The sequence below is a fragment of the Tachysurus vachellii genome, chromosome 1 (assembly GCF_030014155.1).
Source record: "Tachysurus vachellii isolate PV-2020 chromosome 1, HZAU_Pvac_v1, whole genome shotgun sequence".
Taxonomy (NCBI): Eukaryota; Metazoa; Chordata; class Actinopteri; order Siluriformes; family Bagridae; genus Tachysurus; species Tachysurus vachellii.
This window is the reverse complement of record NC_083460.1, coordinates 33,105,238-33,121,610: the sequence shown is the minus strand read 5'-3', so window position 1 is coordinate 33,121,610 and position 16,373 is coordinate 33,105,238. Positions and strand designations below refer to the sequence as shown.

The window sequence follows — 16,373 nt, the reverse complement described above, 5'->3', positions numbered from 1 at the left end:
GCCAACACATTAATACAGTTATCTAATCAGCCAATCATGTGGCAGAGGCACATAAAATCATGCATATACAGATCAAGAGCTTTAGCTAATATCCACATCAAACATAACAACTGGGAAAAGTGTCAGCTCTGTGAATTTAACCGTGGAATGACTGTTGGTGCCAGATGAGCTGGTTTAAGTATTTCAGAAAATGCTGATCTCCTGGGATTTTCACACAAAAGCATCTAGAGTTTACACAGAATGGTGTGAAAAAAACATCACATGTTCAATGGGTCTTCAAGTTGAAGCAATTTTTAATGAGAAAGATCATGATAGAAAATGAGCTGACTGGTCTGAGCTGGCAGGAAGTCTGTGGTAATCCACCTTAAGGTTGAATGTTCTTGCATGCTAAGATGCTTTTCTTAACAGCTCACCACAACTGTAAAGAGTGATTATTTGAGTTACTATATCCATCCTGGAGGCTCAAAACACTCTGGCTATTTTCCCCGTAACAAGGCATTTCCACCCACAGAAATATGGACCACTCAATTACTTAGTAAAGGACTTGTACAGGTTAGCTAGACAGAGGGATCGAGATGGGAAGGATGTGCAGCAAGTTAGAATTATTAAGGATAGAGATGGAAGGGTGCTCACAAGTGAGGAGAGTGTACAGAGGAGATGGAAGGAATACTTTGAGGAGCTGATGAATGAGGAAAATCAGAGGGAAAAAAGAGTAGAAGGGGTGAACTCTGTGGAACAGGAAGTAGATAAGATTAGAAAGGATGAAGTCAGGAAGGCTTTGAAGAGGATGAAAAGTGGAAAGGCAGTTGGTCCTGACGACATCCCGGTAGAGGTCTGGAAGTGTCTAGGAGAGGCAGCAGTGGAATTTTTAACTAGTTTGTTCAACAGGGTTTTAGAAAGTGAGAGGATGCCTGAGGAATGGAGAAGGAGTGTGTTAGTGCCGATCTTTAAGAATAAGGGTGACGTGCAGAGTTGCAGCAACTATAGGGGGATAAAGTTGATGAGCCATACAATGAAGTTGTGGGAAAGAGTAGTGGAAGCTAGGTTAAGGAAGGTGGTGAAAATTTGTGAGCAGCAGTATGGCTTCATGCCCAGAAAGAGCACAACAGATGCAATTTTTGCTCTGAGAATGTTGATGGAGAAGTATAGGGATGGTCAGAGGGAGTTGCACTGTGTGTTTGTAGACTTAGAGAAAGCGTATGACAGGGTGCCAAGAGAAGAGCTGTGGTACTGTATGAGGAAGTCAGGAGTAGCAGAGAAGTATGTCAGAGTGGTGCAGGACATGTATGAGAGGAGCAGGACAGTGGTGAGGTGTGCTGTAGGTCAGACAGAGGAGTTTACAGTGGAGGTGGGACTGCATCAGGGATCGGCTCTGAGCCCCTTCCTGTTTGCTATAGTGATGGACCAGTTGTCAGAGGAGGTCAGACAGGAGTCTCCTTGGACGATGATGTTTGCAGATGACATTGTGATCTGTAGTGAGAGCAGGGAGCAGGTGGAGGAAAACCTGGAGAGGTGGAGGTTTGCACTGGAGAGAAGAGGAATGAAAGTCAGTCGTAGTAAGACTGAGTACATGTGTGTGAATGAACGGGAGGGAAGTGGAACAGTAAGGTTACAGGGTGAAGAGGTGAAGAAGGTACAGGAGTTTAAGTACTTGGGGTCAACAGTCCAGAGTAATGGAGAGAGTGGGAAAGAAGTAAAGAAGCGAGTGCAGGCAGGTTGGAGTGGGTGGAGAAAGGTGTCAGGAGTTCTGTGTGATAGGAAAGTGTCAGCAAGAATCAAGGGGAAGGTGTACAGGACAGTGGTGAGACCGGCCATGCTGTATGGTTTAGAGACAGTGTCACTGAAGAAGAGACAGGAGTCGGAGCTAGAGGTAGCCGAACTGAAGATGTTGAGGTTTTCTTTGGGAGTGACAAGATTGGACAGGATTAGGAACGAGTACATCAGAGGGACAGCCCATGTTGGACGTTTGGGGGACAAAGTTAGGGAGGCAAGATTAAGATGGTTTGGACATGTTCAGAGGAGGGAGAGTGAGTATATTGGTAGGAGAATGTTGGACATGGAGCTGCCAGGCAGGAGGCAAAGAGGAAGGCCAAAGAGGAGGTATATGGATGTAATGAATGAGGATTTGAAGCTAGTGGGTGCAAGTGTTGAGGATGCAGAAGATAGGGATAGGTGGAGAGAGATGATTCGCTGTGGCGACCCCTGAAGGGAAAAGCCGAAAGAAGAAGAAGAAGAATTACTTAGTAAACATAGCTTATCTGGCAACACCAACCATGCCACAGTTAAAGTCACAGAGTTCACACTTTTCTTCAGTCAGATGTTGGGAATGAACAATAACTGAAACTTTCACACATTGAACTGCTGCCACATGCTTGGCCGATTAGATAACTACATTAATTTGCAGTTGCATGTGTGTTCCTTCCTAACAGTAAGTGTATTCTGCTTAGTTGCAAAGTCTTGTCAACTTCATAGTCTGAAGATAACTGACTAACCTTTGAATTTGCACATTCTTTGGCCTTTTGTGTTTAAACATTACTGTCATTAAGACACTGAATCCTGGATGTTTTTTGGCTTTGATAACAAAAATTCTTCACAGTGATTCTCAACCACAGGCCAAAAAATGCAGGTTACCAGAAAATTAATGGCATTTTGACATTTTACACCTGTGCGCACATACCGCTGTGTACACAATTCAAATGTGTCAGGAGTCAGGACATCAGGAGTTTCCGAAGCATATTAGCATCAATATGATTAAATATAGATTAATAACAGACTTACCTAAAGCACAGGAGACTGAGCATGGTGTGAAACCCCTATACTCCCAAACATAGTTTTTCTTGGAGGATTTATTCTGATTTTCCTGTGGTTGCTGTGAATGATCTGGCAATTTAGAGCAGGCTTCAAGGGTGCAGGATCTCTGGAGGATTAACTTCTCTTCTCCACACTCTTCATCTGGCAGATCCACCTCAGTCTGAGTGAAGGAGAGAAACACTCTGCACTTTACAGTGCGCTTCTGTATGCCTATGCCACAAGACACACTGCAGGGAGACCATGGTCCTGGGATGAAGCTGAATACACAGACACATACATGAAAAATATAATTGAACGCAACATCTACAATAAACATGCACAATTAACACAATCAAAAAACTGAATAGCAAAACAGATTTTATTTTTGTGGTGCTCCATTTTTTGGCAAAGCTGCGACACTGACCAGGCAGTGTGTGCTGTGATGCTGGTATGACTGTAACAGGTGCAGGAGCATTAATGTGCTTGTTCAACACCCCAATGTCACTGCTTGGTCAGGAGACCAACTTGAAGTATCCAGATTACTGTCGTGCATTGTGAGGAACTGACACAATGAATAAAAACAAAGGAGAACTGAAAGGAAATTGATGAGTTATAGTGTCTAACGTTACACCAAACTACTGGGGCAACAACATTTTTTTGATCTTAGTCTAAAAAAAGTGGCCCATAAGTGTACACATTTTCTGTGCTGAGAATGTTTCCTGTTCCGAAAAATGTAAAAAAAAAAAATGCATATATATATATATATATATATATATATATATATATATATATATATATATATATATATATATATATATATATACACACACAAAACTGAGTACACCCCTAAGTAAAAATGTCCAAATTGGTCCATTTTCTCTCCCAGATGTCATGTGACTCGTTAGTATTACAAGGTCTCATGTGTAAATGTGGAGCAGGTGTGTTTAAATTTGGGGTTATTGCTCTCATGCTCTCACTGATCACTGGAAGTTCAACATGAAACCTCATGGCAAAGAACTCTCTGAGGATCTGAAAAAAGAATTGTTGCTCTACATACAGTAAAGATGGCATAGGCTATAAGAAGATTGACAGGACCTTGAAACTAAGCTAGAGCACGGTGGTCAAGACAATACAGCGGTTGAAACAGGACATGTTTCACTCAGAACAGGCCGCCATGGTCGACCAAAGAAGTTGAGTGCATGTGGTATGAATGCTGCCAGCATTGCTGCAGAGGTTGAAGGGGTGGGGGGTCAGCCTGTCACTGCTCAGACCATTTGCCGCACACTGCATCAAATTGGTCCCAGAAGGAAGCCTTTTCTAAAGATGATGCACAAGAAAGCCTGCATACAGTTTGCTCAAGACAAGCAGACTAAGGACATGGATTACTGGAACCATCTCCTGTTGTCTGATGAGACCAAGATAAACTTATTTGATTCAGATGGTGTCAAGCATGTGTGGTGGCAAGCAGGTAAGGAAGAAACGAGTGTGTCTTGCCTACAGTCAAGCATGGTGGTGGGAGTGTCATGGTCTCGGGCTGCATGAGTGCTGCCAGCACTGGGGAGCTACAGTTCACTGAGGGAACCATGAATGCCAACATGTACTGTGACATACTGAAGCAGAGCATGATCCCCTCTCTTCGGAGAGTGGGCCACAGCACATTATTCCAACATGATAACGACCCCAAACACCTCCAAGATGACCACTGCCTTTTAAAATAGCTGAGGGTAAAGGTGATAAGCTGGCCAAGCATGTCTCCAGACCTAAACCCTATTGAGCATCTGTGGTTCATCCTCAAATGGAAGGTAGAGGAGCGTAAGGTCTCTAACATTCACCAGCTCTGTAATGTAGTCATGGAGGAGTGGAAGAGGACTCCAGTGGAAACCTGTGATGCTTTGGTGAAGTCCATGCCCAAAAGGGTTAATAATGGTGGCCACACAAATTATTGACACTTTGGGCCTAATTTGGACATTTTCCCTTAGGTGTGTACTCACTCTTGTGGCCAGCGGTTTAGACATTAATGGCTGTGTGTTGAGTGTGGCTGTGTGCACAATGTTCTCCACCACCATTGTCAAAACGCTGTTTGAGCAGCTTAAGTACAATTCCACTGATTTGTAGAATCGATGTCTATACACACTAAAGTCATTCAGGTGGCTCAGTGGTGGCCCAACACTTTACTAAGAGGGCTTTCACACTGGAAGTTTAGTCAGAAACAGCTCGGTTTGCATGAAAAATTGGAAATGTGAAAACTGTCATGTGGACTGGGAAGTGCCCCACAGCACCAAACCATAGACTACCTGTAGGAGGTGATCTGAGTTCGGTTGCTCTGAAACTGTGCCTCAATTCCCATAAACTGAAACACAACTTGTATGCTGGTCTGCCATTTTTTAGGAAGTAAAGTAACCTGTGCCTGTGCTGAAGTTATTGATGACATCATTAGGTCATGTCCCTTACTTTGATATACAGTAGGGAGAAGAAAAGATACAGGAGCAGATAAACTTCACAAAATTCACAAGAAAGCAGATGTATAATAGTACCAAATGAATAAAAAATAGTAGTTTTAATGATGTTGTAAGATGGACACAAATGCACTGGGGTTCAATAGGACCTATAAGGGGAGGTGGTAGCTCACTGCTTAAGACCTGATTGGACTACTGATTGGAAGGTCATGAGTTTTAATCCCAGCATCACCAAGCTGTCACTGCTGGGCCATCGAGCAAGACCCATTGTTTAACCACAATGCCTTTTCAAGGACTATATCTACTTGTGTCAAAAGCACACATTTGAAATTATACTTTATAATTTTTATTACAAAAATTCTATTTATTACATCTAGCAACATAAATGCAGAATATATCATGTGTACTCGATTCAATAATGTAGGTCCATTAGAAATAATCATCTAAATAAAACCATGCAATCAGGACAGATATAGGCTTTGTAACTATTAATTGAACTTTTTTCATACGTTCTATCAAATTAGACCAAGCACTTTACAGCCTTGAGAGCTCAAATTGGCTAAACACAAACCAAAGACTCATAACTACTAATACAATATGAAGAGGAATTCTAATGAAAGAAAAGTGATCTGAAAATAATGGAGGAATATGGCACTAAAAATAGCTGTAATTCAGGCCAGTAAGCATTATGTGCCAAAATGAAATCGCAGAAAAACAATATTAATAGACATCACAAAAAGTCATAATGAACCACAGAACGAGTTCACCATGCAGCATTACAGATGAGTGGAAAACAGCCTTTACAGAAAAGCACTGCTGAAATTTAGAGCCTATCCAATTTGTGTGTAATGTGATTCAATGTGGGAGAAAGTGGAAAGAGAAGGACGTAGAGACAAAAAAAGGAAGACAGAAGACAGACAGAAAAAAGAGGTAGAGAGGAGACTGAGAAAGATGCAGAGAAAGACAAATGAGATAGAAACATAAAACAGAAAGAGAATGAAAGAACGAACATATATAATGCATACTATATACCGCATATGGTTTTCCTATCTTGTACTGCAAATAATCTTACGTTTTATTGTGTTTATATTTGAAAACCATGCCAAGTTGAAACATATGCATGTGGCTGGTTTAGAACTGACATTCTGTCTATACTCATCATTGGCCTTCTGCATATTTCCGCTTCCTGTATTACTCTGATACTGCTCTATGAAACCCCATGCATGTGTTATTATCTTGTGGTTTTGCGACTGGGTGCATTTAGAAATAGCAGATGTTCGCAATGATTTTTCAAAATGCCCAATTTAAACCTTAGTGCAGTTTTTCTATTTCCGACATGAAATGTGGCCTGATTATATTTAATAAGCATAAAAATATAATTTTGAATGTAATTTTTTATATTGTCTCGTTCAATAATTCAAGCACACACAAAAGCTTTATTATTATTATTATTGTTGTTGTTGTTGTTGTTGTTATTATTGTTGTTGTTGTTGTTGTTGTTGTTGTTATTATTATTATTATTATTATTATTATTGTTGTTGTTGTTGTTAGTGTTATTATTATTATTATTATTATTATTATTATTATTATTATTATTATTATTATTATTATTATTATTATTCATACTTTATTTAAGTTTCATAAATATCTCAACAAAATATTCTGTTGATTCTGTGCCATTGTAACAGTGGCTAAATCCAGTGAGATTTACCACTTTATTTCACATTTTATAACTTTATTATAAGATTCCTATCCTGTGGAGTGATGACACATTACAATTAACATACTAAAATTTAAATATGCTGATAAAAGAAATAGCTGCAGGAAGGTTAAAAGAGCTGAAAGGTTTATTTTATTTGTAAAGACAGCCCCAGGCCAGACTGCCTCTATTTATTTAACCACTTACTGACAGAGAAAGACTATCTTTGCATTCCGTTGGCAGGTAGCATTTTGGGGCAGATATTTGCTCTCTTCTGTGTTCTTACATCTTGGAGGCAGCTGTTATCTGAGCTAACTTATTTCTGCTTATTTCTGGGTCCTTCTTCTTGTGGGTAATCAAATACCTCACTGAGATCCATAATAGTAATAACAATCATGGGCATAACTGTTGACCAGTGGATATGTTAAAATGTACAAGTGCATCACTTCCTAAGTGACACAGTTATGTTTGTAGCTTCTCGAACACAAAATTAACAAACACAAAAACACTCCACAGTTTTTAGAGAATGCAGACTTGATAGTCTTAGTAATTAGCTCAATTAATTAGCCAGCTAGGTAGCTAAGCTATTTAGTGAATAATTATAGTAATAATTTAGTAATAACATTATGTGCATAATATGTGGGTATATGTTATTCTGCTATCATCTAAAGAAACTTTCCATTATATTGGATGTATTTATTATTTTGGTATATAACCTTGGGTTTAACTTAACTTAACTTAACTTAACTTAACTTAACTTAACTTAACTTAACTTAACTTAACTTAACTATAAGAGAAGTGAAACCATTTACATTCACCATTTTTAATTTTTTCTGGGGTTTTCTTCTAAAAGGTTTTAAATCCCAGCAAGGCTAGCGATATTAGCTCAGGACATTTAGCAATAGGACATTTTCAAGCACATTCAGTCAAAACCACCTTTATGACTATTCAGTAACACTGTAAAGTCTTTAATATAATATAGATAATACTGTATCTAATTATTCAGATACATGCTACAACTAAATTACTATAAAGAAATGACCTTGTGCAAGAAGACAGAACTAAATAGAGAGCAGAATGGGAGGCAGGACAGAGATTATTCAGTATGACACATCCAAGTCAAGTCCATTTCTCTTTTATTCCTGAGCTAAAACCTATGACACATGAAGTCCCTATGACACATGAAGAGTCACATGGCTGATGTCCAGCTGTGATTTGCACACACTTGGGTCACTCTCTGATGGTGCTGATTACCAAAACAGCATCTCACCTCCCCAGACTCTGCTAAATTAAGCAAACACATTGACATAGCAGAAACAGGATGGGAGGCCTGTCGTTGAATGATATATTGTACTGAAGGGTGCAATTCATGAGCAGTTATCAGGAAAGCGGCAGATCCTAATCCTACTTTCACACACACATACACTTAACAGCAAGCTCCCCATGCTGCTCTCTTCTCCGGAGCCCTTAAACACTTTCACCCCACATGCTTCTGTTTTATGAGTCTCTGTGACAGAAGGTTTCGGTAGACCGCAGGATGGAAAGCCTTCATTCTGTGGCTTTTTTCAATGGTCCGGAGATGCACTGAGCTGTTTTCATTCCCTTGGCAGCTCTTAGCTGAGGTACAGTTTCAGAGATGAGGGAAGATAGCACCAACAATAGCACAATGCTCTTGAATGAATCCTTAGGTAATAAGAGTAACTTATTACCTAATCCAAACCCAAATCCAAACTCTGTTATGGCCATTGATGATGAAATAATGCACAAATACATACTCCATAGTGGATAAAAAACAGGAAAAATGGAACTGTACCGGTGCCTTGTGTATGAAGAGCTCTCTTTACATTCCAGTGTATTTTACATTAGATTAGAGTCCTCATTTTCTTAGATTATATCTGAAGTTGCCACCCCAGGGACAACCATTGGTACATTAAAACCCCAGTTTCCTACATTTTTTCTATAATATGAATGGTCATTCAAGGCCTAAATGTTTATTAGCTAAATATACAACATGGTCATAGGATTTAGCCCATATATAAACCTGTTGAGATATGCAATATCTGACAATGTGACAGTAATAAAAACAACAAAAGCAGCAAAAGGTAATGGAAGAAATGTACCACATAGATTGTTTTTCAAATTTACTTTTCTAGCTGTTAAACATGCAAACTTACGTAGGCTCTTCAGTGGCCACTCTGGTTTCCTCCAACTCTTGGGCTTGTTTTAGCCATGGGACCTTGGCTTCTACGGGCACACTCTCTGAAAGACCAGGGCAAAGATGTTAGCAGACACAAACACATGTATATCAAAGTAATCAAATACGAAGTACCAAATGTCAACCTCTTTCACAACTTTATTACAATGGACACCTGTCTTCTTCAAAAAGTAGGCCAGACTTTCCAAGCATTGAACACATGGGCTGCAGTAAAATGCTTAAAAGCTCCGTGCATTATATTTTATTTTAATGCAAAGCTAGAAAACAAGCTCACAAGAATAAGCACCCTAAATATATTCTGTAGATTCAATTTTACATAAAACTCACAAGATGAACAAAAAAAAAAACAGATTTCCAAAAGCTGCTGCTCTTCCATAAGCCATTTGCAAATGTGTTCACAGAGAAAGTGATACAAATAACACTGTTACAGGTACAGGGCTTAGTGACAAAAGTCTTATGAGACTAGATTCTTTGATTTGCATATCAAGAAGTATGGTTTTAGAGGCTGATTAGACACAGCTGGAAGTCTGTACTTGGGAAAAGTTGCACACTGCATAAGCAAACCTTTCCAGTTACCATGACATCAACAAATCCCAATGGCCTCATCAACCATCTTCAATCCAGTAACCAACAAACATCACCATGCTCACCAGCACCATACATCTAAGTCCAAATTTCAACTAATTCCACTTACCAATAAACACTAAAAAATACTGCCATGTATATTTCGCTTCTACAAGTCAAAGCATCAATAAACATCAATATGCCCAAACACATTGTTCTTCAAATTCCACCATTAACATACCAAACACCTAATGAATGATTCAAACAGCCAATCCCAATCTTTACATCCCATGAATCCTGCTATCACCTAAAACTTCAACTATTCAGCAATTTACAATATTTTCCCTATATTTACAATATAATATTGAAAAAACTTACAATTTTCAAAATAACATTCTACATAGCCTACTATCAATAAACCCCATCCACATCCACACACACCACCCAAACCCATCCCACTCTGCTCAAATTCTACTCTATAGCCCACAAATCCCCACAAAATCCAAATATGCCTAATAAAACTCCACATCCCAATCAAATATTCATGGAAGCAGGCATTTATTGAAGTGGGGAATGATTATCACTGTTTGTAGGGGTTGCAGGACAGCAGTAAAACTGACTGTTTAACACAGCGGACATTCTGAGGTCTGAGGGTTTGGCTTTCAAGTCATGCCTTTTGGAGATTTTCTGTGTTTTGGTAATAGCAATCCCACAAATATTTGCTATAAAAGTAGGCAGTTTAGATTAAAATCAAATTCAGTACAAACGATATAGACATGGCTCAGGTGTGACCGCAACTCTTTTGTGAAAACTGTAAAACAAACATAATAATAAATGTTGAACATGTTAAAGAATACTCCTATTTATACTAGATTTACATTTTTACTAATAGTATAGCGCTTAGAACGCAAATGTGTTATAGATTTACAATTCAAACTCCTCTGAAGAAGGAAAGCAGCTGCAGGATGTTAAGAGCGCAAGGACGTAATGCAAATGGACTGAGACAGAGTGTGCACTTACTTAGGCCTTCAAGAATACATTTGGCAATTCTTTTTATGGACTGGTGCAGATTATGTGATTCAACTGTGCACTCTTGAAGAATGACACATCATTCATCTTAGAGAAGAATCTCCCAGACTGACATGGCTTAGCATAAGTCTGACTCATTATATAGAGAAAAGAGCAGGCAGATTCATCCACCAAGCTCAGTCCTACTCAGTCTTTTCCACTGTTGTCCATGCCTTGCTCGCTGAAGGTTAATGCATTGATGCCTATAAAACTTTGACAGTGGTGTACTCTCAATATAACTCTATTTGTTAAAAAAGTTTTACTGCAAGCAATGGCATTGCAAATAAGCAGTAACACAAATCTATCTCAATGTCATTAGTACTACTTTTATATATATCTCAACTTTAGAGGACTGATGGCAGATGCGAGTCCCATTAGTCTCCAAATCTCAACATTTAGAAATTCTACAATTTACAGTCTCAGATTGCACAATAAAAGTATGAATATCAATATCTATATTTCCAAGCTCTAAAATGAGTACATTGAACCACAAACCCCTCTATGTCCAAAATTCACCATCAACAAACCCTAGCACGATATTCAATAATTTACAACCTTAACCAACTAAATAATTTGATATTACACAACTGCAACCAACAGATTTCTTCATGTAGTAGCTAAATACCTAGAAAATAACATTAACCTACCATTTACAAATTACTGCAAGTACAAATTAAACCAAAAAATGGGACCTTCTGCAGACCAAACAATCAAGCCGCATTCAGGAAACATCTACTATTTGTCTCATCAGATATGTACAGCAGGAGGTCATCTGCTTAGTTGGCAGCATAAATATTAACACTTTGACCAAGAAACAGCTAGTCTTGTGGAGTAGATAGCCACAAATAGTGAAACTGCATGCATCATAGTCTTTTTAGCAGCTCTAAATTTTTCACAGAGTGTGAATTAGTGTGAGGGTGTTATTTGGTTGGTATACTGTCCAAGGTGTCCCCCAAACATGTGCTCTGAGTCCGTGGGATAGGTCCAGGTACCACCCGATCCTGCATAGTGTAAGTTCTACAGAAAATGGATAGATGGAATGAGTAGAATGTGTATGGGAGCAAGCTGGACTTGTCTGGTAGACAACTGGATTGCACTACAGTTGGTGATGCAAATAATATATCAAATTTCCATGGCCATATTTATCAACGTCGATGAGCACACCATTTGTTTGAATCTTGCAAATAGATTAATGAGAATACTTCTACAATCCAAGACAACCAGCTGATGGGACAGTAATTCCACAGATCTGTGTGGAAAACCTTTTTAAAGTAAAGGGAGAAAAAAATGCATATAGTATATTAACTTTAAATCATACTAGACCTGACTTACAGTAGATATTTGATGTGTCTGTCAAATCTGTGGTTAGAAAAGCAGGCCTTGAAAGCTGATTGTAAGAAAACAGTGTTTATTTAACTGCAGGGCTTCGAATGAAATGCTGATCTGAATAATCAACAGAATTTACTGTAGATTTAACTGCAGAATATAATTAGTCAGACCACCTGCCACATTTCATGGTTATGAATCCCACATACAGACTTATGTACTTGTCACAGGTTTTCTGTTTCCCTTATAAATCAGCCACAAATCACCTCCTTAGCAGCGCAGCATTTAATCATCCATCACGTTTTCCTTATTCTTCCTATTCCATTGTTTCTTTCCCTTTTTCAAAGTGAAACAATAATTACTGGCAGTTACTGTTACCTTAATACAATAGCTTGGATCTTCTGTCTCACTCCAAAAGTCATCAGCAACACAGCACTTAATAAACCGGCTTTTTTTATTTCGTATTGTGCATCTCTCTCTCTCACTCTCATTCCTAATGTCTGTCAATTTATTTATTTATTTATTTTGTTATATTTGTTATATTCGTTCTATCGCTTTACAGACATCATTTTAATAACCGCTCTCTTTAAATATATCCTTATTTCTTCTGTCATTTCACTCATGCACTATTTCTATCCCAAATACTATTTGTCTTTACTTGTCTGGTTGGAATAGGATCTAGAATACATGCTGATTATTAAGATGATGCTACTAAGAAAGTCAGATCACTTATGGTCATTCAAATATTTAATCATTCAGAAACGTATACTGAATAATCCTCGTGCAGTTTCAGGGTGAAAGATTTTGAATAAAACCTGACTTATGAATGTGCTCAGGTCTACTGTGTGTAGGTGGAATATCTGACTCTAATTATGATATCTTGTTAAATCATTTATTACATAAAAAAAAACAAAAAAAAAATGCTGTTTTCCTTTTATTGGTCTCAATTAGATTGAGATACTTCACTTTGACAGCTGTAGTGAATGTCTGACCAAACAGAGTAAAAAAAATCCGAATGAGCTTTCTGCCATCTGTGTTCCATTTAATGAGCATATTACTTGATGTATGAGAATGGTGTGATATTGTGTGCCAATATTAACACAGTGTAAGACTTAGTGGGTCATTTTTGCAAACTGCAAATGTACTGTAAAAAAAAAGGAATTATTCTTTTTTTTAATTATCCCATCTCTGAATTGAGGGTCACATGCACATAATAGATATTACAGAAGTGCCTCAAATTGTCATTTTAATAATAGCTAAGATGTTTGCAAAAATCTCATAAAACTTTAAAGAAATGTTGTGGCATTTTGTGGTGAAAACCACAAAATACCACAAACTGTCACTGAACTACAAATGGGATTGTATTGTGATATAATGAGACTAAAATTAAGTTGTGTACGACAGTGAATCATCAAGGCTGATTTCAGCTCAAAATCTGGTTGCCAGAATGTTGTAATTTGTTTTTTCTATACATTTTATTTACTAAATGTGGCCTTTTCCAAGTAACAGTTGTGACCTTTCTCTCTTTCAGCTTCTTCACACCGCTTTAGCAACACATTAAAGTAACCTACCATTATTCTTTATGCTTCCTTATATTCTATTGCTCTTAAATTTTCTGAAATCCTCTCTGAATATTTCCTCTTTCATTCCATCTGTCTCACTCACCCTCTAGTACCCCCGCAGCCTTGCTCTATCTTTCTTTCTCATTCTCTTTCTCGCTCCATCTTTACACATTAAGTAACAATTCAGTGTTCAGCGACCAGATATTTCTTGCCGCCTTCTCCTTTCAATCTCTCCTGTCTCTCATCACTCAGTATCACATGTCTTCAGCAACACATTTCATTAATTCAGTTTAATGAAATTTTATTTGCATAGCGCTTTTGACAATGGATACTGTCACTCTCACTCACTCATCTTCTACCGCTTATCCGAACTACCTCGGGTCACGGGGAGCCTGTGCCTATCTCAGGCGTCATCGGGCATCAAGGCAGGATACAACCTGGACGGAGTGCCAACCCATCGCAGGACACACACACACACTCTCATTCACTCACACAATCACACACTACGGACAATTTTCCAGAGATGCCAATCAACCTACCATGCATGTCTTTCGACCAGGGGAGGAAACCGGAGTACCCGGAGGAAACCCCAACTCACGGGGAGAACATGCAAACTCCACACACACAAGGTGGAGGCGGGAATCGAACCCCCAACCCTGGAGGTGTGAGGTGAACGTGCTAACCACTAAGCCACCGTGCCCCACGGATACTGTTTAAAAAATATATAATATAGGAATTAATAAAAAGTTGTTTGTTTTTTACTTTATTCTGTCCGTGCCGGTTAACACCCCCCCCATCCAACACCACTAGCTCTATTGTCTTATTTTCAAGGTGCTAGGTATAACATGTACAGTATAACAACCAAACTATAACACCATTTCAGGACATTACCCCTCTATAGTGCTTTCCTCCTAGAGTAGCATCAGACCCAAGTTTCCAGATCACCTCCCATTCCCCTTTTCATGTATACAAAGTAAGCTTTTAGTTTTCAGTGTCTCATTGAAAATACTTTTATTGAATAGGTTTTTTTAATCCCTGACAGACTTGTATATGTGTTCTTCTGACCTCAGCACAACATTCTTCTGAATCCAAAACGCTTATAATGAATAAAAATAAAAAAAATACTGATTAATAATAACCCCCCAACAAACAGACAAATTAAAACAACACAATAATGAATATATCATCTATAATTATTGATGCCGCCTTGGTGTTTTCTCATTGTCACTTATTGTGTATGATTCCTACCTCTAGGTTTGTGACATGCGATTGGCACTAAGCACTCCTCTTTGATGTGGGGTTTGAGCTCAGATGTGCAGCCTCCTGTGTGCTCTCCTTGATGATCCACACACACAACCACACGGTAACGCAAACCTCGCCCACAGGTAACTGTACACTGTAAAAACACATGCAAGAGATAATTGCTTGTCAAGCCTGACACTGTTTCTAATTTCCAATAACATCACAGAGCACTCTGCTCTTACTGCTTTAGGTTATTGGGATAGATAGATAGATAGATAGATAGATAGATAGATAGATAGATAGATAGATAGATAGATAGATAGATAGATAGATAGATAGACTACATGTTGGTAATATATGTACTGTATAGATACAGATGCTAATTGTTATGCACAATTTTTTCAATGATTGGTGGAGTGACTCAAAGGTTTGTTTTATGGACAAAGGGATAGTGGCATGGATGTACAAAAGGATCCATGAAAGATTAGAAAATGTGAATGGAAAAGGAATGGAAAGATGAAATGATGGAGAGGTTGATAGATAGAAGGATTAATGGAGGGATGGAAAGACGGGTATTTTTGATGAAGAATTACTTACTGTAGATGTGTTGGTATTATTATTGTTGTTGCTTTTGTTATATGAATAATTGAACAGATGGCAAATGAATACACTGATGGATTAATATGTAAATTGATAGAAGGATGGTGGGATGGGTGGACAAATTGGTGGGAAGAAGAGTGTGTGAATAGTATATACCTGAGACCATTCCATCGCCAACCAATTTGGGCACTCAAAATTGTTGCAGCTCTGTTTGGAGACAGGCCGTGGAGAGTGTGTGCATTTCCATTCCTCAACCTGAACAATCTGGCCCTGCATGTCCTCCTCCACACACACCACACTGCGCTCCTGACTTCCACCTCCACATGATGCTGAACACGATGTCCAGGGGTTCTGTTCCCACCTACATGCCCACAATACACAGAAATAAAGATTAACACATACTTTTTTCATCTCTTCTTCAACCTCATCATCATCATCCTACTCTTCCTCCTCCTCCACCAACAACATAGCAGCAGTACTGCATAAATCCATTCATTCCAAAATTCAATCATCTTCTAGATTAAGATATGAATGGAAATCACCTTGATTATCTGATTCTTCCAATAATCCACTCATACACTGATTAAGGGTTGCATGATTAAATTTGTTCATTTTAGTAATTAATTTCAAAACCACCTACATTGTTTTCATAGCAGTCATGTAAATAATTACAACTATAAGCAGAATGTATAGTTTGTACAACAGCAATCTTATGTTCTAACCATGCCAAAGCTTCTGGCTTTGAACCGGCCGTTTTACACACAGAACGTTCCCAGAGTTTGACCACCAGTGCCAGTGTTGGGCCTTCGAGCAAAGGTCAATCTTTATTTGAATAAGCGCATCTACTGAAT

General features: G+C 38.5%; 2 protein-coding genes across 3 annotated transcripts in view; both read right to left on the bottom strand.

The window, feature by feature from the left end:
- efl1 (elongation factor like GTPase 1) overlaps positions 1-16,373 on the bottom strand; it is a 292,867-nt gene that overhangs the window by 161,193 nt on the left and 115,301 nt on the right. The gene's annotated exons all lie outside the window — the stretch shown is intronic.
- The window catches only part of adamtsl3 (ADAMTS-like 3), a 169,629-nt gene that overhangs the window by 38,953 nt on the left and 114,303 nt on the right, over positions 1-16,373 (bottom strand). The window contains exons 13-16 of one of the 2 annotated variants that reach the window (XM_060883894.1): positions 15,679-15,883; positions 14,929-15,076; positions 9,120-9,204; positions 2,779-3,068 (exon numbers count right to left, since the gene is read on the bottom strand). In XM_060883894.1, the coding sequence (XP_060739877.1) occupies positions 2,779-3,068; positions 9,120-9,204; positions 14,929-15,076; positions 15,679-15,883 (728 nt within the window). Of the gene's footprint in view, positions 1-2,778; positions 3,069-9,115; positions 9,205-14,928; positions 15,077-15,678; positions 15,884-16,373 lie in introns of those variants that run through there. The other variant, XM_060883901.1, reaches the window with a different exon arrangement.